The sequence below is a fragment of the Marmota monax genome, unplaced genomic scaffold (assembly GCF_021218885.2).
Source record: "Marmota monax isolate L192 unplaced genomic scaffold, Marmota_monax_Labrador192_F-V1.1 WCK01_AAM20220418_F8-fsc00014, whole genome shotgun sequence".
Lineage (NCBI taxonomy): Eukaryota > Metazoa > Chordata > Mammalia > Rodentia > Sciuridae > Marmota > Marmota monax.
In genome coordinates this window covers 37,519,942-37,546,229 of record NW_026695222.1, presented here as the reverse complement: position 1 = coordinate 37,546,229, position 26,288 = coordinate 37,519,942, and the positions used below count along the sequence as shown (strand labels likewise).

The 26,288-nt window shown below is 57.0% G+C and overlaps 2 protein-coding genes and 1 long non-coding RNA gene across 4 annotated transcripts; 2 read left to right on the top strand and 1 right to left on the bottom strand.

Annotated features, from left to right (window-relative positions):
- Positions 1–1,554: 1,554 nt before the first annotated feature.
- Positions 1,555–17,938, top strand: Cables2 (Cdk5 and Abl enzyme substrate 2). 2 transcript variants are annotated; one of them, XM_046433573.2, is made up of 11 exons: positions 1,558–1,916; positions 11,215–11,307; positions 11,447–11,518; positions 11,592–11,684; positions 12,657–12,734; positions 13,668–13,776; positions 14,288–14,453; positions 14,835–14,938; positions 15,334–15,440; positions 15,568–15,772; positions 15,945–17,938. In XM_046433573.2, exons 1-11 carry the CDS (start codon positions 1,558–1,560, stop codon positions 16,083–16,085), a joined length of 1,527 nt encoding a protein of 508 aa, XP_046289529.2. In that variant the 3' UTR covers positions 16,086–17,938. The 2 variants fall into 2 exon arrangements, with proteins under 2 accessions (XP_046289528.1, XP_046289529.2); XM_046433572.1 differs by lacking the exon at positions 11,215–11,307 and having other exon boundaries at positions 1,555–1,916.
- Positions 17,939–18,045: 107 nt separating this feature from the next.
- Positions 18,046–19,250, bottom strand: Rps21 (ribosomal protein S21). Its single transcript, XM_046433574.2, has 6 exons — positions 19,140–19,250; positions 18,904–18,965; positions 18,753–18,816; positions 18,561–18,632; positions 18,193–18,248; positions 18,046–18,109 (listed from the first exon to the last, which is right to left on the bottom strand). The coding sequence occupies exons 2-6, from the start codon at positions 18,951–18,953 to the stop codon at positions 18,100–18,102; spliced, it is 252 nt and encodes an 83-aa protein (XP_046289530.1). The 5' UTR covers positions 18,954–18,965; positions 19,140–19,250; the 3' UTR covers positions 18,046–18,099.
- On the top strand, positions 19,098–23,298 carry LOC131423763 (uncharacterized). Its single transcript, XR_009225789.1, has 2 exons — positions 19,098–21,776; positions 21,833–23,298. It is a non-coding gene; the product is annotated as an uncharacterized LOC131423763 (long non-coding RNA).
- The last annotated feature ends 2,990 nt before the right edge of the window (positions 23,299–26,288 follow it).

Genomic DNA, 26,288 nt, shown 5'->3' with positions numbered 1-26,288 from the left:
GCTCCTGCCTCTGTGTGCCTCCAGCACCTGCAGGCTCAGCACAGCATCAGCCAGACGCAGAAGAGCCGCGAGCCAGCTCCTCACCACCTGGCAGACCAGCACAAGGAGGAGCCCAGAGCACCCTGAGGGTGGCCCACACCTCCTTCTCCCCACCCCGAGCCTACTGACCCTCCCCAGGGTGTCCTCGTGAGAGCAGCAAGGGTTGAGAGCCGCTGTGAGCCTCACCCCAGGCTCTGCACTCCACGTATCAGCTCCCTTCTCCCAGAGGAGCCCCAGGTATAGGGTTGGCATCCCCCCATTTTACAGAGACATAAAACTCAGGGAGGTGAGCCGCTCTGGTGGCTGGACCAGTGACCACTGGTGGAGCCGGAGGCTGAAGCCCATAGTGGCTGCTGCACTCCCCAACACTGCAACTCTCCGCATGCAGCCCTGCTTCAGAAACGTCCCAATCAAGCGGATGCATATCCCCAACAGCCCCTGGGACCAACCCCACATTCTTTCAGATAGCAGAGCTGCTCACCTTCCCTCCCTGGCCTGGCAGAGTCCTGGAAGGCCAGATTGGAAGGGCAGGGGGAGATGGAAAGAGGACTGGACACAGAGAGCCTGCCTGCCCTGGCAAGTGAGGGTAGACCCAGGGAGAGCGCCCGGGTGATGGCAGGGATGGGGCCTGGACAGCAGAACTGGGTGAGGAGGCAGTCTTCACCCGCTCTCCACCTCGCCCAGGCTGCCTCTGCGACCCCACCCACCCCACCCACCTGGCACAGGGGCCTGAGACAGGTGACAGGTGCTGAGTGACTACACAAAGAACACTTGCTGGACTTCCTGCACCTGTGTCCCCTCTCTGAGCCAGGCTCGTCCTACTGTGGAGATGAGCCCGACAGGGCAGGGAGGTGGCAGTCCCCTGAACAGCCAGGCCCTGACACAGATGATGTGGGCTAGCCTCCCGACCCAAGAGGCAAACCCGCGGGAAGTCGGGTCCAGGGGCGGGAGGGAAATGGAGGCCAGGGCACAGCCTTGGCTCACGGCCGCTTTGCCCTGCACTGTCGGACCTGGCCACCTGGACAGGTGTCTGCTGCCTACAGACCCTCCGTCTCATCTTCAGTCAGCGAGGAAGCCAGGTGGCACCACTGGCCCTCCCTGGAGCGCTTTCGGGGCGGGAGACCCTAGAGGAAGCACACAACCTAGAAGGGGAAGTGCACCCGGGTGTGGTCCACGCCCCGGATCTGCACCTACGAAGCGCGCTTTCTGAAAACCGAGCCGCACGCCGGCCCTGCCAGGGGTCACGGCCGGCGAGGCAAGGTCTCGAACCCGGAGCACCTCAGGCCGCCCAACGCGCGGCCCCTGCGCGCGGCTCCCAGCTCCCCGGCCACGCGCCCAAATTAGCTCTAACGCCCGGGAGCGCGGCGGCGTGGCGCCCGCCCACGACGCCACTCTAGCCAATAGGCGAGCGCAATGGCGAGTTATTTGCATGTGGGCGCGCCGCGACCAATGGGCGGGCGCAACGGCGAAACATTTGCAAGTGGGCGCGCCGCGGCGCGCGGCGGCGCGCACTCGAGCATGGCCGCGGCCGCGGCGGGAGGAGCCCCGGGCCCGGCCCCCGGCCCCGCCAGGCCCGCGCCCGCCACCCGCAACCCGCCGCCCGCGCCGCGGAGACGTGGGGACTCGCGGCGCCGCCAGGCCGCGCTCTTCTTCCTCAACAACATCTCCCTGGACGGAAGGCCCCCGAGCCTGGGCCCCGGAGGCGAGAAGCCGCCGCCCCCGCCGCCGCCGCCGCCCGCCGAGGCCCGCGAGCCGCCGGCGCCGCCGCCCGCGCCGCCTGCCGGCCTCCCAGGGCTGCCCGCCCGGCCTGCGCCCCAGGGCCTGCTCAGCCCCACGACGGCGCCCGCCGGCCTCGCCCTGGACGGGCAGCGCCAGAGGTGAGTGGGGTGGTCAGAGCCATCAGCCCAGGACGTTGGGCCAGGGGGGCCTAGACTGTCGCTCGGGGTGAGGGTGACCCGAGCCCCATCAGCGCAGGATGCAGGGCTTGGTGTGACCTGGACCCCATCAAGGTGGCCAGGGCCATCAACCCAGGATGCAGGGGCCAGGGTAGCCGGGACCATCAGTCCAGGACACAGGCGTTAGAGTGATCTGAACCCCATCAGCCCAGGTCGCAGTATCATGGTGAACTGGGAGTCCATCAAGCCCAGGACACAGGTGTCAGGGTGATCTGGGGCCCAACAGCTCAGGATACAGGGGTCAGGGTGACCTGGGGGCTAGTAAACCCAGGACACAGAAGTCAGGATGGCCTGGGTCCCAGCAGCATATGACTCAGGGGTGGAATGATCAGGCACAGTCAGATCCAAAATGCAGTAGTCAAGGTTGGGGTGACCTGGGTCCAACAGCCCGGCCACAGGGGTTGCAGTGATCTGGGCTGTCAGACCAATTCAAGGGACAGAGTTTGGGTGACCGAGGGCTCTGTCCAGGGTTTCCTCAGATTTTGTCAACTCCCACATATGGGGTTAGAATGCTCTTAATGCTCTCAGCCCCTGGATACGGGTTCTTCTCTACCTTGGGGAGTACCCAGAACATGGGCCTCAGGATTCCTTCAGTCTTTATCAGCCTCCAGACCCAGAGCCTTGTCAGCTCTGGACACACCCCTTCCCCAGTCCACTTTATCAGTGCTCTGGACATAGGGACCCCAAACATCCATTTTATGCCCGGCCACGTGTCCATCTTATGACTGCCGCCCACATGCTGGGGTCTTCCCCACACTTGTTCATCCATTCTCAGAGCCTTCTGCACCCATCCAGACCTCCCTTCCTCTGTCCATGGCTGCTGGACTCTGCAACCGCATACCCCATTGCCTCTTAGTTCAGCACCCCTGGGCCTGCACTTACTCCCTGCCCTGACTCCATTTGGGGAACAACCCAGAACAGCCCCTGCCCCTGAACTCTGCTCCTCTAGGCTCTGACCCCTGCCCAGATGGCCCTGGTTGCCTGATACCCTGTGTTCTTTCAGAGAATTCTGCCCCCCAGGTGACCCTGTCTCCCTGGCCCCTTCTGAACCCTACAGCTCTCACTCTGAGGAGTGACTACAGGAGTCAGGCCTGGCTACCTCTGGTCCCTTCTGAAAGACTGCTTCTTGGTCCTTCACTGACTGCAGGACAGAGCCCCTGCTGGGCACCCCCGCCAGGAAGTCCCTGAACTGTGCAGGGAGCCCCTGGTCAGGGTTGGCATGGGTGGACTCAGGGCAGAGGCAGCTCTTCACACTTGGAGGTCACTGGGCAGGCCCCTGGGCAGGCCTTGTGATGGTGTTCCTCGGAGGTGTTTGGCTGAGGAGGTTGAGTCCAGAACCTAGCATTGTTCCCAGGCTCCCAGCCTCACACCCAGCATGTTCAGGAGGCCAGAGGATGAGCCTGTGCTCGCTGAGGCACCCCCACTGTGGCCATTCCGAGGGCTAGAGCCTTTCCACCAGACCTTCACCCAAGGTGAGCCTGGCCACTGCCAGGGGACAGTTAGAGGGACCAGCTGGGGCAGCAGATGGACTTGCCCTGATTGTGATAGCTAAGCACATGCACATGGCATGCCCAGTGACTCTGCAGACCAGCAGGAGGCCCTGTGAGGGCCCCAGGGAAGGCAGCCCCCTGCAGCCAGGCCCATCTCTGGGGTTGGCACAGAGCTCCTTCCCCGCTCTGGCCATGGGCACACCTGCACTGGGAGCCTTGGGTCCCCTTCAGCCTAGAGTTCACACACCCTGTGAACACACTAGCAGCCCATGGGCCAGTCCAGGGAGCAGGTGGGACGCCAACACCAGAGTGCGGTCACTCCAAGAGCTGCCCCTCCTCATTCTCCAGCCGTTCAGGTGGAGGTTCACCTCCCTGAGGCTTCTGGAGAGTGGCCACTTCCCCCCAGCAGGCCAGATGTGCTGTGGAGGGATGCCTCTGGTCTTGGCCAGGCCCTCCAGCAAACCGTCCCTCCCTCCTCAGCCTGCCTTCAAGTCTCCACTGGGATGTCCTTCCTGCACACTGCTGGGCCCACTGTGGCAGAGTCTCCCCTCCTTGTGCTCTGCTGCTGAGTTTACAGCCCTTCCCCTGATGAGCAGTGGCCCCTAGGAAGAGGACCATCTGCCCTCCTTTACTCCCAGGCCTGTTGCTAGGGAAGGGAGCTGTGGCCAACCTGGCTAAGGAAGCCACTGGCCGCTGGTTTAGAGCTCCAGGACCCACTGAAGTCCTGGAGGCAGCCCTAAAGTTCGTGTTGTGAGGGTGGCATCGGACCCAGCTCTGGGGACCCAGACTCAAATTCTGTCTTCACCCTTCAGTAGCTCTGTGATCTCCAACAGCTAAAGGGGCCTCTCTGAGCCTCAGTCTCCTCCTCTGTGAGATAGGTTCACATGAAACACCACCTCCCTGAGGTAGATGATTCCAAGGGCTCAGCAAGGTACAGGACAGCAGTCAGGGCAAGGCAAGCAGGGCCTCCCGCTACAGCAAGGCTGCCAGGATACCTCTGTGTCTCAGTCTTCCAGGAGTTTGCGTTTACACTTGGCCCTCAGCAGCGCCTGCTACGCCAGGGACTCACCAGAACCTTTGTTTTCCTCACAGAACTCCTAACACTGTTTATTCTCGGTTTGGGCAATTCGACTGCTCCATGCCCGAGAGCAAGCTGCACCCCTGGGCTCCCTCACGGGGTAGAAGCAACTGTTCAGGGGCCCTGCCTGGCAGCCACCTCACCCCACGCTTCTGTCCAGATCCTTTGAAAGGCCTGCGTGGGTCCCCTGGACATGGCAAAGGCCCACCGACCACAGCTTCCCACAGTAGCAGTGGCCTCCTGCTCCAGCCTCCAGGGCTGGGCAGAGCTGGAATCTCTCTGGGCCCCCGAGCGTCCTTCCTGCCTCTTCAGCTCCGAGCTGCCTCTCCCTGGGTGTCCTCTTCCCGCCTCCTCCCCTCCCCAGGACCAGTTGTCCTCATCTTAACTTGATCACAGCTAAGGTACGAGGCCTTGAGCTTCAGCATATCTTTCTGGAGGACTAAGTTCAACCAAAACAGCCCTGGTTACTGCCCCTCACAAATGATGGATGAAGGGTGTCCCCACAGGCAAATGGCCTTCTGAAAATTGCAGCCAGATGTGGCTGGGTGCAGCCTTGAGCCAGAGGCAGCTGTGCTCCAGGAGCAGGTCCCCTCTGGGGAGAGGCCTGGTGGCCTCTGCAGGCTGCCGCAGGCCAGGGCCAGCTGGGAGCATCTGGCAGTCAGTGCCTGCAGTTGGTTCACAGCTGACTGGGGTTTCTTCTGCCCAGCTGGAGCCCAGCTGGAGGGGCAGCTGAGGCTGCAGCCCAGGGGCCTGGTCCTCCTGCCCCACTGCAGGCCTTTGATGGAGGCTGTGGTGCTCCAGGCCTCTGCTGGGAGCTCTGGAATTGGAGCTTCTGCTATGCCTGGGGCTCAGTGGGACAGGCACCCAGACCACCCACCCATTCGACAGATGTGTGCAGGGGGCTCTGATGTGCTAGGCCCACTTCTCGGGCCAGGAAACAGTGGTAGGCAGGCCAGGCAGTGTGAGTCCCTGGCCAGGTGGTCACATGCCTCTGGTGTTGGTGACAGTGCAGGGTGAAGCGCATGGCCTCTGGAGGGCACCCATGCTCACTGAAGCACATCTGCAGCCCCTTCATGTGCCATCCCAAGCTGAGTCCAGCCCACACTGAGCAACCCTCCACTCCCCTGGTTCCTAACGGAGACACAGTCCTCCTTCTCAGAGAGGTGGCCCTGCCTTGGCCTCTCCTGGGCATCTCTAGCCACAGCAAGGAAGAGCAGCAGTTAAGGAGCAGTGGTTTCTCTGCTCAGCACCTTGGGGAAGTGTGTTGGTACCAGGGGTTGGCCACCCCTTATTCTGGGGACATTCAGGGGTGGGGTCGGGAGGTCTGCTAAATGGGTGGGCACACCCTGCCCTCTTGGCCTTGGCAGCCTCCCTCTCACCTCAACCCCCGACTCCAGGCTGGTGGCTGCCACAGGCAGGGAGTGCCAGCAGACCCCAGACTCGTTCCTGTAACTAGTGGAGCTGAGCCCAACGGGGCGAGTGGGCGCAGCAGGCTTTGGACTCACCAAGACGTCAGAGGCAGGAGGTACGCTTGGTGGCCAAGGTGGCAGAAAACCCCAAATACTCTTGTCGGTTTGTTTGTGCGTATTTAGCATTTTTTAAGTTGAGATGTCGACAGATGGGCATGGCAGGGTGACCGTGTGGCATGTGATTGCAGTTTCGTCATCTGGGCAGGGGCCCCTCATGGCCACTATTCGCTCCAGAGAACAACCCCCAGAAGATTTCCTGGGGCCCTCCTTGGCCATCCCCTCACCGACTCTCTGGTGTGTGATACCATGTGACGTGGCTCTTTCTGCCCCAGTCGTGTCTTTGCTCACTGCAACTGGATGGCCCGTGTGTGTGTGTGTGTGTCCGTCCATGTCCACCTGCCCTTCTGCTGACTGGTGTGCGCTGCTCCCAGTGGGGCCAGTCCAGTTCAGGCTGCTCTGGGGCAAGCAGTCCTGCCCTGTCCCCTGGATGTGGGTCTGCCGGAGGGGCTGGGCCCTGCTTCCCCTCTTACTGGCTGTGTTACCTCAGGCCAGTTGCTGCCGGGCTCTGTGCCTGTGTGCCCACGTGTAAGCTGAGAGTGAGCACGCTGCCTGCCCAGCAGAGGTGTGAGGACCGGGTTCACACATGAGTGCTGTGGAAAGTCACAGAGGGAGGGTCTGGGGGCAGCTGGGAAGGCTTGACAGGCTGCCCAGAGAATCCCTGGAGTGTCCAGAAAGCGGCAGGAGGAGCCAGCCAGGCAGCAGAGGTCAGCGTCTGCCTACGGCTCCTCTGCAGGCCACCAGGGGCCCTGGCTTCCGCTGCCACTTCCGCAGGCCTGCAAATGAGATCCCAGGCGCACTGCAGTCACCTGGGCATCACTGGGTAATTCCCTAAGAGAATGAGCCTGAGGAAGCCACACAGGAATGGCCCTCACGTTTCACCTCAGCCGGCTGCTCCCCAGCTCCAGGCCTGTGCATCCAGCAATCAGCTAGGCACCTCCTCAGGGCAGGCCCAGCCCCTCACCCAGCATGACACTCACCATCGGGCAGTGCTCAGAGGGCATCCCATGCCTCCTGGGTGTCTGCTGGGTGTCTGCCAGACATGGTTTGGCCTGCAGCTGGGCTCCACTGTCTGAAGAGGCCTCTGGGCCCCTCTTCCCCTCTGCCATCCTGGAAGGCCCAGCCTTTCCTGGACAGGCTTCCCAGGCCAGGTGTCTAGGGCCCTGGCCAGGCTGGCACCCTGCCCGCCACGAGCCAGAGCAGGCGGATGCACAGACCTCTCTTGCGGTGGCCAGTGAGCGGCTCCCTGCACTCCCTGGGTCTGCCTCCGTTCTCAGTCCTGCTTTGACTTCTGGCAGCCTTTGTCATCTAGGAGGCCCACGTCACTACACAGTGAGAAAGGAAGCCTGTGCATGTGGGTCAGGGTGACAGCAGGGGCCCACCAGGACCTGGACACTCTGCTGTGTGACCTTGTGCCAGCCTGCATGCCACTGCCACATGATGTGACTAATGTCCTGGCCTCACAAGTGTTGGTATGAAGTGGTGGCTCTGTCCCTAGCGCCAGCGCCTATGTGGTGAGGGTGTGGTGTGGGCCTGCACTCCAGGATGGCTCTGCCAGAGTCAGAAGGTGGCCTGAGCATGCCAGACCTCGCTCAGGTCAGGGGTCCTGCTGGGAGATGCTGCGAGGAAGGTGCCGGCCCGGCACCCGAAGGCTGCAGCTCCCATGAACTCCCTCTCCCTTCCCCAGGACTTGGCCTTGGCTCACGCTTAGGGAACAGCTCCTGCTGACAGGTGGACACAGGCCCACCCTGCTGGGAAGTGCACACCCAGCAGTCCTGCAGGCAGCCCCAGGCCATACAGCACAGGCTACAGAGCACATCAGCCACTCTGGGTCAGCAGTCAGTGGATAGGTGGACCCTGTCATGTCTTAACACACAGCCGTGATGCACAGTAGGTGCCCAGCTGTTCTGAATCTTGTGCAGACGGTGGGCTGAGGCGAGGTGAGCTCACAGACCATCTCAGGCCCAACTCCACCATGTGGCTTCCTGCCAGCTGGGTTAGTCAGCTGGGCTGCTATGACAGCGCCTCCACCTGGTGGCTTGAACAACAGACAAACATCCGTTCCTCTCATTCTGGACTCTTGAGGCCAAGACCATGGTGTGGGCAGGGTTGGTATTTCTTGGGGCCTCCTCTCCAGCCTGTGGCCTCTCATCCCTCTTGTTATGTTGTGTCCTGATTGTTTTTTTTATTTTTTGGTACCAGGCACTCGACCACTGAGCCACATCCCCAGTCCTATTTTATATTTTATTTAGAGACAGAGTCTCACTGAGTTACTGAGCACCTCCCTAAATTGCTGAAGCTGGCTTTGAACTTGTGATCCTCCTGCCTCTGCCGCCCGAGCCCCTGGGATCACAGGCATGCCAGTCTGCATGCCACTGCCGTGCCCGGCCCTGGTCTTTTCTTATAAGGACATCCTTCAGGTTGGATCAGGGCTCGCTCTAGTGACTGGTTACCCTCATCATCTCCTTAGAAACCCTGTTTCTAAATGCAGTCATACTCTGTAGTTGAGGGGAACACAGCTCAGCCCCCAACACCCCAGAGCATATTAGGGTCCGTTTCTCCTGCTCGGCTCTGGGTGCTGTCACTGAAGGCCACAGGGCTGCAGCCTGCACAACAGTACAGACACCATGCAGGGCTCTCGCCTTTCTGCAGCTCGTGTCTCGCATGTCAAACCAGTTGTTCCTTTTGTGACCAGAGGTTTGTTCTCTTGTTCCCATGCACTTTTCGCCTAGCAGCACCTCTGTACCCTTGCAGCTGGCTTGAGGTCTGCGTGGACCCTCATCCAGTCAGAGACTTGCCTCTCGAGTCTCCACTCTGGCTTAGGTCAGAGGGCAGACAGGCTGGGTCACGTGTCTCCTGCACGCGTGCAGGAGTGCCCGTGTCAGTGTGAAGTCTTTGGTCCTGCACAGGAGCTCCCCATCAGTGCCCTCTGGGGAGATGGACGTGGGCAGCCCCAGGCTACAGAGGCAGCAGGTGCTACAGGAGCTGACAAAGCAGCCCTGCAGGCCTTCTAGCTCAGTAAGCCCTCTGCCCCAGCTGGCCCCAGACCCTGGAGAAAGACGTGATGCTCTGTAGCTCCTCAGGCACAGGCACAGCAGGTCAGCGTCCAGCACTGAGCAAGCCTTAATGGCATTCTGTCACCTCACTGCCAGTACTGTCATCACCAACAACACCACAGTCACCAATACCATCACCAATACGTCACCGCCACCAATTCAGTCAACACCAGACCATCATTAACAACACCATCACCACCAGTACCATTGTCACCATCAGCACCGTCACCTGCAGCACTCACTCTTGTCATCATCTTGACTGGTATGCTTCTCCTTATAATGCTGTGTGGTGTGAACCATAAACCGCACTCCAGAAACATTGGGTGCCCAGCATGTTCGCCATGGCTCCTGGGACAAGGACAGGAGCAAAGCTTTGCAGTCTCAAATAGACCTGGGTTCAAGTCCCAGCTTTGCTCTCTGCTGCATGCGCCTGAGAGCCATTTGATCTCTTTGCGTTCCTGTGCCTACGTCAGGAAGACCTCCAGCGTGGTCCTGCGCACCTGGGGGACAGCAGGTGCCATGTCCTGGCAGGAACAAGTATGCGGCTCAGCCCTTCACTTATGGAAAATTTCTGGGGGTCCTGGAGTCCAGGCAGGAGGGTGTGGCTCATGTATGGGTCTTCAGATTCTGTTTAGGGGCTTAGCTTTCCCCTTGGGCAGAGCCTAGAATCTCTGGCTCAAGGAGCCGTCCTGGGACAGCAGTTCCTCTAGGGGCCTCCTTGGGGAGTCGTCAGGCAGGAGTGCTGAGGGCTGGCGCGTGCGTAGTGGTACTCAGTGGGCCCAATGCCCCGGGACACAGGGTTGCCAGTCCAGGGCTCTCTCAAAGTGGGACAAGCCCAGCCCACACTGGGAGTGCACCTGACACCAGGTGTGCAGTCTACACAGGGAGGTGGCTGCAGCACGGTCACAGCATGACCCTGAGAATTGCAGTGACCCCGTGTCAGGACAGTAGCACATTGGCCTTGGGAGGAGGATTATGAGTGATTGGGTGAAAGGTTTTTAAATGTTTGCTTCTCTATATTTTCTAGGTTTTTCTTTTAAAATATATGCACCACTTGTTTAAAAATGAAAGAATAGAGCTGGGGATATAGCTCAGTTGGTAGAGTACTTGCCTCGAATGTACAAAGCCCTGGTTCATCCCCCACACCCCCCAAAAAAAAAAAGGAAGAATAAAGCTAAAAGTAAAGCCCCTCACGTAGTAAGCCTAGTGCTTGAGAGCTATGACAGAGAACTTTGGGAGGGGTGGTGCCCAACTTGGTGCAGCCTCAGCACTGACCCCGGATGTCTTTGTCCTCTCAGTGGGGCCCTGGCTCAGACTGCCCTGGGGCAGACCCACCTGCCTTCCATGAGGTCCTTTCCATGTGCTGCTTGGCCTCTGGGAGCTGCGTTGGTAGCTTTGCTGAGAGCCCCCATCTTCCTGTGAGGTCCAAACATTCTCCCCTGTGAGGACCAGGAGGTCACTGATGACCTTGACAGTCTTGGTGCAAAATTATGAGCATGCAGGGTTTCTGAGATCTCCAGCTTGTGAAGCCCCGTTCCCAGCACCTGGTGCAGGGAGGCCACCTTCTCAGAGCCCTCTCGTGTGCCACTCAAACTCTGCCTCTGCATCCTGGCTTCTGGGCATAGGCACTGGGGGCCAGCAGTGAGTACATGGCCCCTGCCACATCCCCTGGGACTGCTGCTCCTGTAGAGGAGGCAGGGAGATCCATTACTGATGTTGCCACCAGACGTCCTGTGCCCACAGGACAGCACGGTCCAGCAGTGCTGAGGGCCAACGTACAGCTAAACCCTAAAGTCCAGCAGTACGGGGCCGCCAGCCGAGCTGGAAAAGAATGTTCCAAACCCAGGACTAGCCCTGTGAGGCCTGAGCCAGGTGGGGGTGCTCCTGCGGGAGCAGCTGTCTGTGAGAGGGCTGTGTTGTGCCTGGTGGTGCCTCTGGGCTGGGCCACAGTGTGGGGCCTGCCCTGCAGTGAGGAGGGGCAGGCTCCCTCAGCCCCAGGTGGCCCCCACAGGTGGAGCACTTAGCACCCTCCAGGGCCCGGAAGCTCAGTGTGACTTGTTCTGTTTACAGAGCCTGCCCAGCAGGGCCACTCCTCCCTGGCAAGGAACCCAAGGACTGCTCCCTCCTCCTCCTCTCAGGCCCTCAAAGCCTCTTAGCCCAGAGGTGTGTGGCCTGGCCTCTCCTCACCCCACAGCGGCTCTGCCCTGCACAGCTGCGGCACCAGCTCTGCCTAGGTAGCACAGCTGTCCAGGTGGCCCTGAAGCCTGTGGTGGGTACTGAGGCTGCACTGTCTTCTTCGCAGGCGGCGAGTCACGTCTCAGCGCTGCTCCCTTGAGTTTCTGGAAGATGCAGTGGGATGTGCCTCGGTTCAGAGGTAGGCATCCTACCAACCCCTGGGATAGACAGGGTTCCAAGAGGACAGGAGTGACCTGTTTGTTTACCTGCAGGACCAAACACGCATCTGGATCACCAAGACACAAAGGGCTGAAGAAGACCCACTTCATCAAGAACATGAGGCAGTATGACACCAGGAACAGCAGGTGACGGCTCCAGGGCCCAGGCCAGGGCAGCCAGGTCTAGCCTATGGTCCCTGGAGGCCAGCTGCAGGAGACCAGGCTCCTGTCCCTGTGCCCACAACCCATCCCATGACCATTTAGAAGCAGACACCTTCCCCTGTACCCACAGAGCACAAGCAGGTGTCCCTCCTGCCCAGAGAGCCCACTGCACAATCCCTGGGGAAGAGCCTCCAGGCCGACTCACGCCTTCAGGAAAAGCATTGACGGGAACACTAGAAATGCAGAAAGAGGCTCGGCGCTGAGATGTGTCCCGAGGCGGGGCTGCTCATATTTGGAAGCACATGGGGGGCTGAACTGCCCAAAGAGTACCAGGCTGGTCCCCAGGAGGATGTGTACCGCCTGCCCTGACCCAGAGGGTCCCAAAGAGCTCCCCTTCCCCCGGAGGCCACCTTTGCAGCCCTCCTGAGGCACCATAGCCATGGGGGAGATGTCCCAGGACACAGCGCACAGGGCAGCTCCAGGCAGACCGAGTGCAGAGCTGCGGACCCCACTGGGAGGCACCCAGTGCAGGGGTCCCAAGTTGTGGGAGCAGCTCGGTCTTCCCTGGAGCCTCATGTTGCAGACACTTCTAACGCCATTAAGCTGTCTCTGCTCAGGACCTCATGCCTGGCTTCAAGTGGACCTTCTGCCTTTACAAAGGAGGCCTGGCCTTCCCTGAGGCGGTGTCCTCTGCCTGCCTGTTGCAGCCCTGCCCACACTCCTGCAGCAGCACCCAAGGGAGGGGTGCCCTGTTAAGCACATCCTAGGGAACGGGGAGCTCGGCCTGGTGCTGAGGTGCAAGATCTGCTGACCCAGGCCCCAGCTTCCTGGGCTGAGCCCCCTTGGGCGGCTGGCGCCATCCCCTCACATGGATTCAGGCAGAATGGAGTTTTCCTTTGGAAATGCCCACAACCCTGGAAAGGACACTGCCCGGCTCTGACCCTGCCCTCCCCACAGGATCGTGCTCATCTGTGCCAAGCGGTCCCTGTGCGCAGCTTTCTCAGTCCTGCCCTATGGAGAAGGCCTGCGGATCAGGTGAGCACTCACCAGCACTCTCATCTGGGCAAGTCTGAACCCCCAGCACAGACTGAGGTGCCAGCTGGGCCCTGGATGTGCAGACCCAGGGTCAGCATATCCACTGCTTCCAGAGCTCAGGAACTCTGGCCATTTTGGGTCCTCATTTTCTGGGAGGACCCTTGGTTTCTGCTCAACCTGTCTTTTGTTTTGTTTTGTTTTGTTTTTAGTACCAGAAACTGAACTGAGGGGCACTCGACCACTGAGCCACATCCCCAGTCCTATTTTGTATTTTATTTAGAGACAGGGTCTCACTGAGTTGCTTAGCACCTTGCTGTTGCTGGGCTGGCTTTGAACTCACGATTCTCCTGCCTCAGCCTCCTGAGCTGCTGGGATTGCAGGCGTGAGCCACCATGCCTGGCTTCTTTATGTAGGTTGCCTGTGAGGTTCCTGTCCCTCTTGCAGACAGTTGTGCCTCCTTGTGACTAGTCCAGGCAATTGTGTCCTGAGCACACTTCAGGGAAAAAGGAAATGGCTGTTGGGTGGGGAAGCATGATGTGTAACTCTGGCATAAAAACAGTTGGCAACAGGGAAACTTGCGCCCCAGTGGAGAGGCTCCAGTTCTCAGGGTCCAGGCTGAGCTGCACCGAGGGCTGTGGCTGCAGGTGAAGGGGTGGCTGAAGATCGTGCTGAGCTGGGTCACTGCCACCAGCACCCAGGTGTTTGATAATGTCTGAGCCGGGGCAGGAGCCGGGCTCAGCTGGCCTGACAATGAAAGCCTGGGGCCATGCCTCCTGGCCATTCCTGTGCTCTTTTCTTCTGACAAGAGGGGCGTGAGCACCACTGTACAGATGGACGGGTGTGCTGAGCTGTCAGTACTTTGTGGGCCCAGCTCCCACCCACCACCAGCCACAGGTAGCAGGGCCACAGCCCCTCCCCTTCTGTGCTTTGCAGTGACCTGAGGGTGGACAGCCAGAAGCAGAGGCATCCGTCTGGTGGTGTTTCCGTTTCTTCTGAGATGGTGTTTGAGTTGGAAGGTGTTGAACTGGGAGCAGATGGAAAGGCAAGAGCCCCAGGGCCAGCCAACGGCCAGCACAGTGAGGGCTGGGTGGGCAGGAACAGCCCTGTAGCCAGTACCTACAGAGGGACATGGGAAGGAGAGTGTGGGGAGTGGGCCACCCAGCCCTGGGGAAATGACCATGCCTGTCAGCAGATGCCTTCTAGCCAGCCCTGAAAAATGACCTGGGGTCAGCCAGGCATGTGCTGCCCTGGCCCTCTGCAGCCCAGACTCTCCATACTGTCTGGCCCTACCTCTCGGCCTGTAGGCTAAGGCTAAGGGTCTGCAGAGGCAGGGGATGTCACATCACTACAGATCCAGACTAAATATGGGAAGCTGGTGGCCTGAGACCACCAGCTCTGGGTGAGCCAGTGGCATGGTGCCCACAGCTGCTCCCTGGCTCTGAGTTGGGCTCCTTCTCTGTGGCAGCTCAGGTGCACTACAGCGTGGAAAACAACTCATTTGCACCTCTGCTCTCGGGAAGCAGGACTGAACCCCAGTGTGACTGCTTTTCCAGGTTGTCTCTTATGCAAAGTTCCTGTACCCTACCAACGCCCTGGTCGCACCCAAGAGTGACAGCCACGGCCTGTTGTCCCAGCCTCGGCCGAGCATCCCCCGGGCTCTGCCAGGGTCAAGACATAAACCTGCCACTGCCAAGTCGGCACCAGCTGGCACAGAGCTAGGTATAGTAGCCTGTCTTCCCACGGCACAGGGGAGGCAACACACCTTAGGCCACACTCAGGCCGGCGCTCATGGCTGTGCCAGGCTGCAGAGCAGGGCAGCAGAGCCTCTCGGGGGAGAGGAGGCTCCAGGCTGCACACAGCTCTGGGCTCTGCCCAGGCCAGGTGGGGAAGAGGCACCCTGCCCCAGGCTGCTTCAGGAAGGGACCTGACCTCTCAATGTCCCTACAGGACACCTGTCCCTTTAACCTGGGCTGGGGACAGGGAGGGAACTAGGGCCTGGGGACCCTCTCAGACCCAAGGTACTTGGCTGTGATGCCTCTCCTGTGGACTGGACAGTTTCCACACAGACTCTGGTGGGTCAGGAGCTGCCTCTACTTACAGGGAGTGACGTGGGAGATACCCTGGAATATAACCCCAACCTCCTGGACGACCCACAGTGGCCCTGTGGAAAGCACAAGCGGGTCCTCATCTTTGCCTCATACATGGTGAGCACCTGCCACCTGTGGCCTGCAAGCTGCCCACCTCAGGGCACATGGGTGGGCTGTGGGCAAGCCACCCTGGCACCTAGAAGCCCCAGATAGCCAGCCCACAGGGACCTACCCCACCTCAGAACACCAACAGCAGCAGGAAAGGGACCCAGGCCATAGACAGGCAATGTGTAGGGCAGGCCAGAGAGCCAGGCTGGCCATGCTCACCTGGGGTCAGCCCTCAGAGACTGGCAGCTGGAGTCTCCCCACCAAGGACAGATGGGCTCTTCAGCCATTTCATTCTCGGAGATCCAGGTGCCCCTCTGAAGCTCCTCATGTTCATGTGTGCAGACCCAGGCTGTGCCAGGCTACCCCAAGGTGGGCTGGCCCTACCTGCTTCACTTCTGTTGCAGACCACAGTGATAGAGTACGTGAAGCCCTCAGACCTCAAGAAGGACATGAACGAGACCTTTAAGGAGAAGTTCCCTCACATCAAACTGACATTAAGCAAAATCCGGAGGTAAGGAGTGCCAGGCAGATGTCCCAGCCTGCTCCCCAGTATAACCCCAAGGGCACGTGGCACAAGCCGTGGCGGCTGCCTCAGCAGCATCAGAGCCTCTGCCCTTGGACACGTTCTCTCCCACCAGTTTGAAGCGGGAGATGCGGAACCTGTCGGAGGAGTGCAGCCTGGAGCCAGGCACTGTGTCCATGGCCTACGTGTACTTTGAGAAGCTTGTGCTGCAGGGCAAGCTCAACAAGCAGAACCGCAAGCTGTGTGCTGGCGCCTGTGTGCTGCTTGCAGCCAAGATCAGCAGTGACCTCCGCAAGAACGAAGTGAAGCAGCTCATTGATGTGAGTAGGAGGCCCTGCTGTGGTGGCCCCGACCAGTCCAGCCCCAGGAGCTAGGCCACGCTGGAGGGAGGTCTGCCAGCAGCGTACCTAGTAGGTGGCTGACACCCAGTCACTGCTCAGGTTGGGGATGCAGTCCTGGGGTTAACCTGTTGAACCTCTCTCCTCCACACAGAAGCTGGAAGAAAGATTCCGATTCAACAGGCGAGATCTCATTGGGTTTGAGTTCACGGTGCTCGTGGCTTTGGAGCTGGCCTTGTACCTCCCCGAGAACCAAGTCTTACCTCACTACAGACGGCTCACCCAGCAGCTCTAGGCCAGGCATGGACGTGCAGGAAGGCTGCTGGGCAGAAGCACAGCCCTTGGCCCAGGCAGAGGCCAGCAGTCCGCCCACCTGCCCCCTCCCAGCCCACGCAGCTTCTCTTATTCTGGGTTTCCTTGGAAAAGCATGTCACTTTCATTCCAAAGTGCACCACACCTCCAAGGATGTTTTGAGAGGTTTCCTAGAGTACTGCACGGACAGTGTGGGGGTGTGGCGTTTCTCATGTGCCTGAGGTGGGCCTGACACCAGGACCTGTGGTCTACGTCACATGGAGGTGAATCCAAGTTCTGGCCTCTTTCACCTTGCCTTCCTTGCCAACTTTCACAGCCACAGCACTGGAGCTCTGCATGTCACACCTCATGTCACACCTGAATTGCCATCTCTGACTTACTAAGCATACATATTGGGTATTACGTTTTCCCAGAGGCACCTCCCAGCGTCCATGCCCACTGGCCACTGCTTCCTCCAGAACTCCCCATACTTGCACAGGCAGCTCTTGGTGCTGGGCTGAGCCAAGGGCAGACGCCTGGTCTGTTTTGATCTTTCTTTTTGACTCAGACCTGTTTTTGAGCTTTCATGTCACTGTGAAACCCCATGCTGTGTCACATATCCAAAGGGATTGGCAGACCTCAGCCCATCCCATGCCAGGACCACCTGTGCCTCTTGCCGGGAACACCTGTCTATCCATGACACTGGACCGTGAGGAAAACTGCTGGCTCTTGATTCTCCTAAGCAATATTGTAACAGTGAAAATGTTATTTATTATGACTTGGGATTTGGTTGTGTGGGACTTTTAAGGGAACAACTGGGTTCTTTCCATGAGGTCTGCCAAAGGTGTACCTCAGAACCATGCTTGACCCTCAGGCAGGAAGGCATTGCCACTGCAGAGCCCACACATCCTCAGACTCAGGAGGTCAATGCCCATCCTTCCTAAGCAGAAAGTAGATGCTGTCTCGACCAGTGCAGCCTGCTGTGCCAGAGGGCCATCGCTGTCCCTTCTGTGCAGGTCTATGCTCAGAGCACAGGGCCATCTTCAGCTTTTCCAGGTTCAACATTCTTGCAGAGGACCATGTACTCCTGTTCCCCAGGCTGCTGCCCAAGAACACTGAGCAACTAAGAAAGGCCATCTTCCCTCACAGCCCAGCTGGCCTCAAACACGGCAACTGTGGCTGCTGGGCAGAAGGCTGTCTATCCCATAACCTGTCACCAGCAGGGACTAAGAATTCTGTTCATAATGCCTGTGTTCTTGCAGAAAGGAGACGTCAGTCCACTGCTAGAGGCACCCAGTTCCATACCCACCCTAGGAAAGGTACAGCACAGCTGACCACCCCAGCTGAGGAAAAGGAATGGCTGGAGGTCACAGTCAAGGCCAAGGAGAGTCCAGAGACCTTTTATCCACCAAGACTACAGCCTGCAAACACTGGACCTGGGCCCCACCGACTCTGAAAAGCACTGATATTAAGGAAATGGCTGGTAAACACAGTAGTAACTAGGTTTGTGTATTTATGTCATGAGATTTAGTCATTGACCAAACTGGTGTGTCTGAAGCCCTTCCTTCTGTATGTCCTTTTCAACAATGCCCAGAGCTACTGCCATGCGGTACCCAAAGCTGCTGCAAAAAAACCAGTACTTAAACCAAACAGCTTGAACCTGTAACCTTTTAGCCCAAGTCAAGTCTGGGCTGTGACCAAACAAAGCCAGACCTGGTGTATGTCCACACCCCGCAGCAGTCCTGGATGTGAATGTGTGTACACGAGTATCTGACCTCAGAATGTTCAAGTTTATGTCACAGATTGTTTTCAAATGGATAATGTATTTGTTGAAGTAAAACTTGGTTTTGCAACACACTTCAGTGTCTCCTTTCAGCTAACTACATACATTACTCATCCTAGTCACCCATCCACAGCGAAGGGCCTGTTCCAGGACCCATAGGGACAGAACAGACCCACACAGGTGGCTTTTCATTATTTATTTATGACAAATATTCTGCATCTCCAATTCTCTCCAGTCAAAAATTCCTACAAGAAAACAAAGCCAGTATTAAACCATGTCTCTGGTGAAGTCCCTGGGCCACTCCATCCACATGCAACAACTGCCTTACTTTGAGACGATGCAATCTGCCTTAGCCAATCGGAGAATGGAGTCATCGGACTCACCCTTTAAAAAAAAAAAAAAAACACTCAAAGAATGTTTCCACCTGAGCTGGCAGGAAGTTCTGCATGCCTCGTCAAACCCACATTTGTGCCCAAAAACCAGCCAGGAGAAACGCGCTGGCAAGCTCCTAGCCACTGAGTCCTTTCTCAGAGTCGTCCTTTTCCTGGGCTCCAGGAAGGACAGGATCCAGCAAACCTATTCCACGCACAATCCACCAGCCTGAGGCAGAAACCACCGTACACTCATAAGGTCCAGGCCTAAGCACACAGTGCTGGGGACGGGGACCGTGGCAAGCCACGCCGAGGGAAAACTCACCATCCTGCGAATGGCCCCGCAGATAGCGTAAGTCTTAAACTGGCCGTTAAACCTGCCGGTGACCTTGTCCACCTGTTAAGACATGGAAATGCCACTCACCTGGGGTTTGGAAAGCAATGCACAAAGCTAAGCCCAGAACAACGTCCCGAACCGGGGTCCCCCACGGGACAGGCCTTGCAAAACCCAGCTCACCTCGGCCACGTTTATCTGGATGGACGCGTGGTCCTTGGCACCAATGATGCGGTTGCTGGCGGAGCTGCGGGGAACGGGTCGCACAGTGAGCGAGCGGGGCCGCGGGGCACCGACCGCGGCGCAAGGGACGGCAAGGGGCAAGGGCGCTCACCATTTCCGCGGCACGTACAGGTCCACGAACTCGCCAGCGTCGTTCTGCATGCTGAAGCGCGCCTGCGGAGCCACCGCGCGGCCGTGAGGTCGGCGTTCGGGCCCCACCCGGCCCCCGGCCCCGCACGGCCCCGGCCCGCTCGCCCACACCCTGCCCCCGCAACGCCCCGGCCCCGGCCCCCGGCCCCGCACGGCCCCGGCCCCCGCCTAGACTGCAGCCCACACCGCGAGGCCCACCTGCTGCCTCCACCACGAGCGCGAGAGCAGAGAGGAAGAGACACGTGCCCCGGCAGCGATATCGGCGGTGGGCGGGGTCCCGGCGAGCGCTTCCGGGTCGGCCACCGCCGCGGGTCTGCGCGTGCGTCCTGCGGCGCGGTCTGGCACGCCCCGCTTCCGCTTCCGGCCTCTCCCGCGCTGTGAGTGCAGCGGTGAGGGCGCGGTTGGTTCCGGCCGGCGAGCTGGGCCGAGGGCGTCTCGGGACGCGGGCCCCCCGGGCGGCAGGGGCAGGCGGAGTACCCCGAACCGAGGGCCTCGCGGCGGCCTGGGCCTGAGACCCCAGGACGGAGAAGCCAGCGCCTGGAGAATCCGCGGCCTGGGCGGGAGGAGCTCTGCCCGGACCGGGGCAGAACTAGGCCCACAGCCCTTGCCCGGTACCGTCATCGCCGCCTCGAGGACCTCCTTTCCTAGCTGGGCGCGGTGGCACTCGCCGGGAGTCCCAGCTACTCGGGAGGGTCCCGGGGCCAGCCTGGGCAACTTAGGCTGTGTCCCAGAGTAAAGAGTGGGGCAGGGTGCCCGGTGGTAAAGTGCCCAGGTTCGGTCCCCAGGACCTAAAAAGGAAAAGCCCTTCTCCACAGCAGTGTGGACTGAGAAGTGCTTGTGCCAGGCTCTCCTGGCGCCCGGCCGTTAATGAAGAAAATGGAAAACTCCCAAACTGCAAGTTGCATCCCAGAGTCGCCCACCCCAGACACCCTGGAATCAGGGCCAAGGCCTGCCCTGGCCCTCAGCTCCCACGGGCTTTTCACCAGTTTCCCTCAGATCATACTGTTGAGGGCCCTCCCAGAACCACCCTCCTTCACATGCTGATCTGCCCAGCATGGAACTGTGTACCTGAGGTCCTGTCCTGCAGGTCCTCTCCTGGACCTGCTCACCCTGTGGCCCTGTGCGCAGTAGGGCTGCAAGGCCTGGTGTTGATGGAGTGCACCAAGAACTCTCAGCCTGAGGCAGCATCATGACCATTGTGAGAGAGTTTAGCACCTGGGGTTGGTTGGATCTGAGCTGCAAGGTCCCCATTCACACCTGGAAACCAGGTGTTCGTGGTGTCTGTCTGCTGGTGCTTTCACTGGACTACAGCCTGGAGTCAGAAGTGATTGCCCTCTGGGAGTCTTGATTTGTGCAGGCCCTAAAGCATGTGCTCTTTCCAGAAGTCCAGCACCTGTGCAGAGATGCCTTGGTGGTTTTTTTGCAGTTGCAAATCTGCAGTTGGCCTGCCCTGTGTCTAGGTTGGCCCAGCAAGGCCTGGGGATCAAGAGAGTGTCTAGCTAAACAGCCAGAGATGCGGCAGCTAGAGTGCCAGAGAAGAGATTGGCAGGATGAGGACCACAGAGCCAGCAGAGAGCTGTCAGCACAAGGCTGGGGAAGAACCATCCTAGCTGGCCTGTAATCCCAGCAGCTCAGGAGGCTGAGGCAGGAGGATTGCAGTTCAAAGCCAGCCTCAGCAACTCAGCGAGACCCTGACTAAATAAAATACAAAAGAGGGCTGGAGATGTGGCCTGGTGGTAAAGCACATCTGGGTTCAATCCCCAGTACCTCCAAAAAAACATTATAAACTTAAGGGGCACAGTATCCAGTGGACCACTGGACTGGACTGGACCTGTGCCCATCAACTACACAGGAAAAACTCAGTCCACAAGGATTAGGTAGAGCCTCAGCAATGGAAAATAATCATACCTGTCAAATGGTAAAAGCAAGACCTCAAAGGGTCTACTGTTTGCAGGTAACTTGACTGCGTCCCAGAGGGAAAAAAAAAGCTTAAGAGGGGCTGGGGTTGTGGCTTACTGATAGAGCACTTGCCTAGTGTGCTTGAGGCACTGGGTTTGATCCCCAGCACCAAACAAAAAGCAAAAACAAAGGTATAAAAAAGAAGCTTAAGAATGAGGGCTGGCCCATAGCTCAGTGGTCAAGTGCTTACCTAGCACAGCTTCAATCCTTAGCACCACATAAAAATAAAGGTATTCTATCCACCTACAACTACAAAATATATGTGTGTGTGTGTGTGTATGTGCCAGGCACAGTGGCGCACGCCTGTAATCCCAGCAGCTCGGAGGCTGAGACAGGAGGATTGTGAATTCAAAGCCATCCTCAGCAATTGCAAGACTCTAAGCAACTCAGTGAGACCTTGTCTCTAAATAAAATAGGGCTGGGGATGTGACTCAGTGGTCAAGTGCCCCTGAGTTCAATCCCCAGTAACAAAAAAGAATGTGGGATACTGTCACATTGCATGCCTCGCAAGATAGAATGTGTGTCATGTGGCATCCAGTAAAAGATGCCTGGCCCTATACACCTGTATAATTCCAGCAACTGGGGAGGCTAAGGCAGGAGGATGGTAAGTTTGAGGCCAGCCTCAGCAACATACCAAGTCTCCATCTCTAAAAAAGCTGAGGAGGTAGCTCAGTGGTAAATTGTCTTAGGGTTTGAACCCAGCATGTCAAAGACTGTCAGCCACATAGAAAGCAGGGCCACTGCTGCAGAACTGACACAGCATCAGAAATGCAGGACACGTAAGGGTTTTCTGAAACGTGTTTTTCTGTAAGAAGGTTTAGAAGAGGAGTGTATAAAGAAGATCCCAGGTAGGGTGATGGATTGAGTTGATCCCAAGTAGGGTGATGGATTGAGTTGATCCCAAGTAGGGTGATGGATTGAGTTGATCCCAGGTAGGGTGATGGATTGAGTTGATCCCAGGTAGGGTGAAGGATTGGTTGCCTTGCTGCCTCTGTGAAGCTCAGTGACACTGAGGCCGTGTTGGGACGAGGCTCCCACTGCATGCAGTAGCCAGCACCAGGCCCAGCGGACAGCAGCCCATGCTCACCCATGCCCTGGACTCCATCCGCAGCTCAGCTGCACCTGCACAGTCCTACTCTTGTGTGACCATAAGTGACCCTCAGAGGAGAAAACCAGGACAGTGGTACACACCTGTCATCCCAGCAACTTGGGAGGCTGAGGCAGGAAGAGGGCAGCTTCTAGGCCAGCCTGGACAACTAACTGACACCCTGACTCAATTTTTTTTTTAAGTGGGGGGTGGCAGCTGGGGTTGAGGCTCAGCCATAGAGCGCTCGCCTAGCACATGCAGGGCCCTGGGTTTGCTCCTCAGCACCACATAAAATATAAAGGGGTTGTGTCCAACTACAACTAAAAAATATATTTTTAAAAAAAGAGGGGATGGAAACTGGGGTGTAGCTGAGAGGCGGAGCAGCGCTGGGTGCGACCCTCAGAACATCAACAAAACAAGGTGAGATGAGGGCCCTCGCTGGGGCAGCCAGTGTCCATGTCGGGCCTTCCTGGGCCGGCTTGTCTGCAAGGTCTCTGCTCCATGTCAACATGGGAGCCCCGTCTGCAATGGACTAGATCTGCTGCAGCGGCTGGAGCTGCTGCCCACCACCACTGCTGTCCAGCTGGAGAGAAGTGGGGCTGAGAGGCCTTGACGGCACAGGCTGGGGGGCTTGTGGTTGTTTGTTTGGGTTTTAATTTTTGGTGCTGGAGATTGAACTCCAGGGCACTCATCACCCAGCTACGTCCCCAGCTCTCCCCGCCCTTTTTAATCTCGAGACAGGTCTCACAAGTTACCCAGCTGGCCTCAGAGTTGTGTCCTCCTGCCTCAGCCTCCCAGTGTAGTGTAGCACCACACAAAACATGTTCTGGGTCTTTTTTGAAGAGGGCAGCTTCTAGGCTGTTTGCTTTGTTCTGCTTTTGAAGTGTTGGGGATTGAACCTAGGTGCCTTGCCACTGAGCTGTATCCACAGCCCTTTTCTGTTTATTTATTTCAATTTTGTATTTGTTTGTTTGTTTTGAGACAGGGTCACCCAGGCTGGCCTTGAACTTGTGATCCTCCTGCCTTGCACTTCCTTTCTGTCTTCTCACCATACTACCTGTTAAATGGCTCCAGTTCATTTAAAGTTGTATTCAAAAGATTGATTTTATTTTAAAGATTAATGTGATCTCAAATGGGGTATAATGTATGATCAGCCAAATTCAAGACAGCTGTTACACAAACTAAATATGTTTTTACTCTTGTTAATTTCATTTGTATTTTCCCTGTAACCGTTGCCTGTTGATATTTTGCAGAGGTACTGCTTCAAGAACACAAAACCTGGGCTGATTAATTTATTTTGTATTAATCTCATTTCGGTACTCATGTCTTTTTATTTCTTTCATAGAAGAACCTACTCCCAGGTGAATTTACAACTGTTCTTCCCAAACCAGACTTTTACCATGAACCCCTCGACTGACCTGATTTCTAAAAAAGAGACTCCAAACTGCTTGACCCACCACACATGGCCCCTGCCCCCTCAGCTCGAGGCAGCCCCTTCCCTACAGCAGTAAGAAGCCCCTAAGGGGCTGGGGTTGTGGCTCAGCGGTAGAGCACTCGCCTAGCACAGGCGGGGCCCGGGTTCGATCCTCAGCACCACATAAAAGTAAAAGTATTGTGTTGTGTCCATCTACACCTAAAAAATAAATATTAAAAAAAAAAAGAAGTTCCTAAAATCAGAGATTGACAGGTAATTGCATCAAATCACAAAATGGAGCCTGGTTTGGGTCCAGAAAATGTTTGCCATGTTTTTTCTCTTATCAGAATATGTTATAAGGCCTGAGCTGCTAAACAAAATATCTTGTCAATCTAGTTAATGTATATGCATGGCCATTACAACCTCTTACTTAATTTAAAAGATAAGGTTTGATTGTTTCTAGAAAAGGGGGGATGTTATGGGCCAGGCTGTAAGGGCAATGACCAAACAGACTCCATTTCACCCTGAGACTCCAAGTCACATGAGAAATGCTTCTCCCATGAGAACACCCCACCTCTGTACCCACCAACAGTTGCTTAGCATAGCATGTTTGGCAACACAAAATGGCAATTCTTTTTTTTTTTTAATATTTTTTAATTGTAAATGGACACGATATATTTGTTTTTATGTGGTGCTGAGATTCGAACCCAGTGCCTCACACATGCGAGGCAGGCGCTCTACCACTGAACTACAGCCCCAGCCCAAAATGGCAATTCTTATACAGTGTAAAATTGTCCTCTCTTTGGTTCCCACTTTTCTTGGACAATGTGCCCTGTCAGAGAGTGATGGTCTAGATGTTAGTGACCATTCCGTAACTTATAACTCAACTAGGGCCATTTTGGCCCACTCCCTCTTCTACTTATGATTTTAGATCTTATGATGTTTGTTTGTTTTGAATCGTAGCAACAGCCACTTATGATTAATTTGGTTTTGTACTATAAAAGGTGTGCTCAAACCCCGGGACCCGGGAGGAGGTGGAAGGGTAGACTTCAGCCTGCCTGTTGGCCCATCAGTTGATGGATGCGGCTGGGGAATACAGGTTTCGTTCCTGCTTTAAGATGGACTGGGTGGGCTGGGGCTGGGGCTCCGGGGTAGAGCGCTCGCCTAGCATGCACAAGGCACTGGTTTTGATCCTCAGCACCACATACATGTAAAATAAAGATACTGTGTCCACCTAAAAATCTAAAAACATTAATAAAAAAAAACGATCGACTGGGTAATTTATTGCAGTCTTGCCATAACAGGATCACAGGCTGCCACCACGCTGTGTCGGCTGCTGTCTCTTAAGTAATAATGTAACAAGGTCGTCATTCACCTAACATGTGATCACTACCTGTGTACAGCTGGAAATGCACTTAATTCCTTCCCCTGAGCAGGAGGCAAAGCTTTCTGAGTGATGCTTACTCTCTCCTGACATCCCACAACCTAAACACTACAGTGTAGATTTAACAGCACCCAGTGCTGATGTTGTCAGTCAATGTCAGGTGACGGGGGCACAGCCTCCTGCACAGCACCTGGACCTGCTGGAGAGCCTCTGTTCCAGGCCCCACTCAAAATGAGGAGGCTTTGGAGTCCCTCGGCAGATGCCCCCTCGCAGTGCAAGATTGCCTCTCACTGGCTGTTTCCCAGGTATCGGCAACGCTAATGATTCCACTTGGCCGTTGCCGCGGTAAGAGTGCTCACTCCACAGTGAGGAGCCAATGTGGGGTTCTGCCGAGTGCTCAGCACATCTGTGCTGATTATGTTCTGGGACTGGGGAATAGCAGGATGAGTTCAGGGGTCCTGGACCCACTGTGAGTCAGACTCTGGCCGAAACTTCACTGATCACCTGACTTTCATAAGCCCCTGCTTTTACTGGAGGGTCACAACGACATTGGATGCCCCAGTACCAATGTCAATTCAGAGCCTGTGTTTGGTAGTCCCTGAAAGTTCTGGTCATTGTCTTTGCCCCAATGTACAGTTACCTTCGTAAAAGGCCTTAGGTCCCTTTGTTGAAGGATGAGAGAAAGATTAACAGTAAAGTTTTTTGGTACCATACCAGGGTCTTTCCTCAAGGGGACCTGACCTCCCCTTCATTTAAGGGGTTTGGGGTCTATAAACTGGCTCAAATCTGGGAAATGGTGGAGGGGCGATGAATCTCTGCTGTTGTGATCTAAGGTAGAAATCTGTACATTTGCCCTGGAATTTTTCTGCTTATATAAGTTGAGTAAGAATTCGGTGGGTTTCCCATCTATTTGGCTTCTAGAGACACCCGGGTTAATTAGCCAATGCCAAAGATCTACATGAGTCAGAGCATGTGTCCTCCCTTCCCCTGTGCAGTCCTATGCTAACGACCACCACCTGTCTCTGGTCACTGAGGGCTTCCTCTCGGCCGCTTGCTCCCGGGGCCCAGTGATTCCCAGGGCATGTAAGCGATTGGCAGCAGCTCCACAGCAAGCTCAGGCACACAGAGATGCTGCCGCACCCCAGATCTGTTCTCCTGGTGCTGGGGAGGGGCACCCTGTCTGGACCCCCCAGGGTGGAGAGCAAGGTCCGCATGACAGCCACTCCAGCCTCCCAGCCTTCCTGAGCCTGGGCCTCCCAGGCCTCCGTGGAAGGCACACCAGGGGACGTGGGCAGGGCCTCCCAGCAGGGCGCCTTTCAACCTACACTCCAGCCAACCATCCAAACAGACCATCCCTGCCTTTCAACACTGAGCTACCTTAAATCTAGAATCTCTGCTCAGTGGGCGTATATCAATAAGTTCAGCCTGATCTGATTTTTTGTTCCTTCCACTTTATCCCACACTGTTCCCAGACCTGGGCCTGTATGGATTAGAAAGCTAAGG

What these genes read in the sequence shown, in the direction of transcription:
- Cables2 (XM_046433573.2), top strand. Translation starts at nt 1,558, where the DNA reads ATGGCCGCGGCCGCGGCGGGAGGAGCCCCGGGCCCGGCCCCCGGCCCC. An exon ending in GGATGTGCCTCGGTTCAGAG is followed by an intron (nt 11,519 to 11,591) that starts GTAGGCATCCTA and finishes GTTTACCTGCAG; the next exon opens with GACCAAACACGCATCTGGAT. An exon ending in TCATCTTTGCCTCATACATG is followed by an intron (nt 14,939 to 15,333) that starts GTGAGCACCTGC and finishes CTTCTGTTGCAG; the next exon opens with ACCACAGTGATAGAGTACGT.
- Rps21 (XM_046433574.2), bottom strand. Translation starts at nt 18,953, where the DNA reads ATGCAGAACGACGCTGGCGAGTTCGTGGACCTGTACGTGCCGCGGAAA. An exon ending in TCCAGATAAACGTGGCCGAG is followed by an intron (nt 18,633 to 18,752) that starts GTGAGCTGGGTT and finishes ATGTCTTAACAG; the next exon opens with GTGGACAAGGTCACCGGCAG. An exon ending in GCGGGGCCATTCGCAGGATG is followed by an intron (nt 18,249 to 18,560) that starts GTGAGTTTTCCC and finishes TTTTTTTTAAAG; the next exon opens with GGTGAGTCCGATGACTCCAT.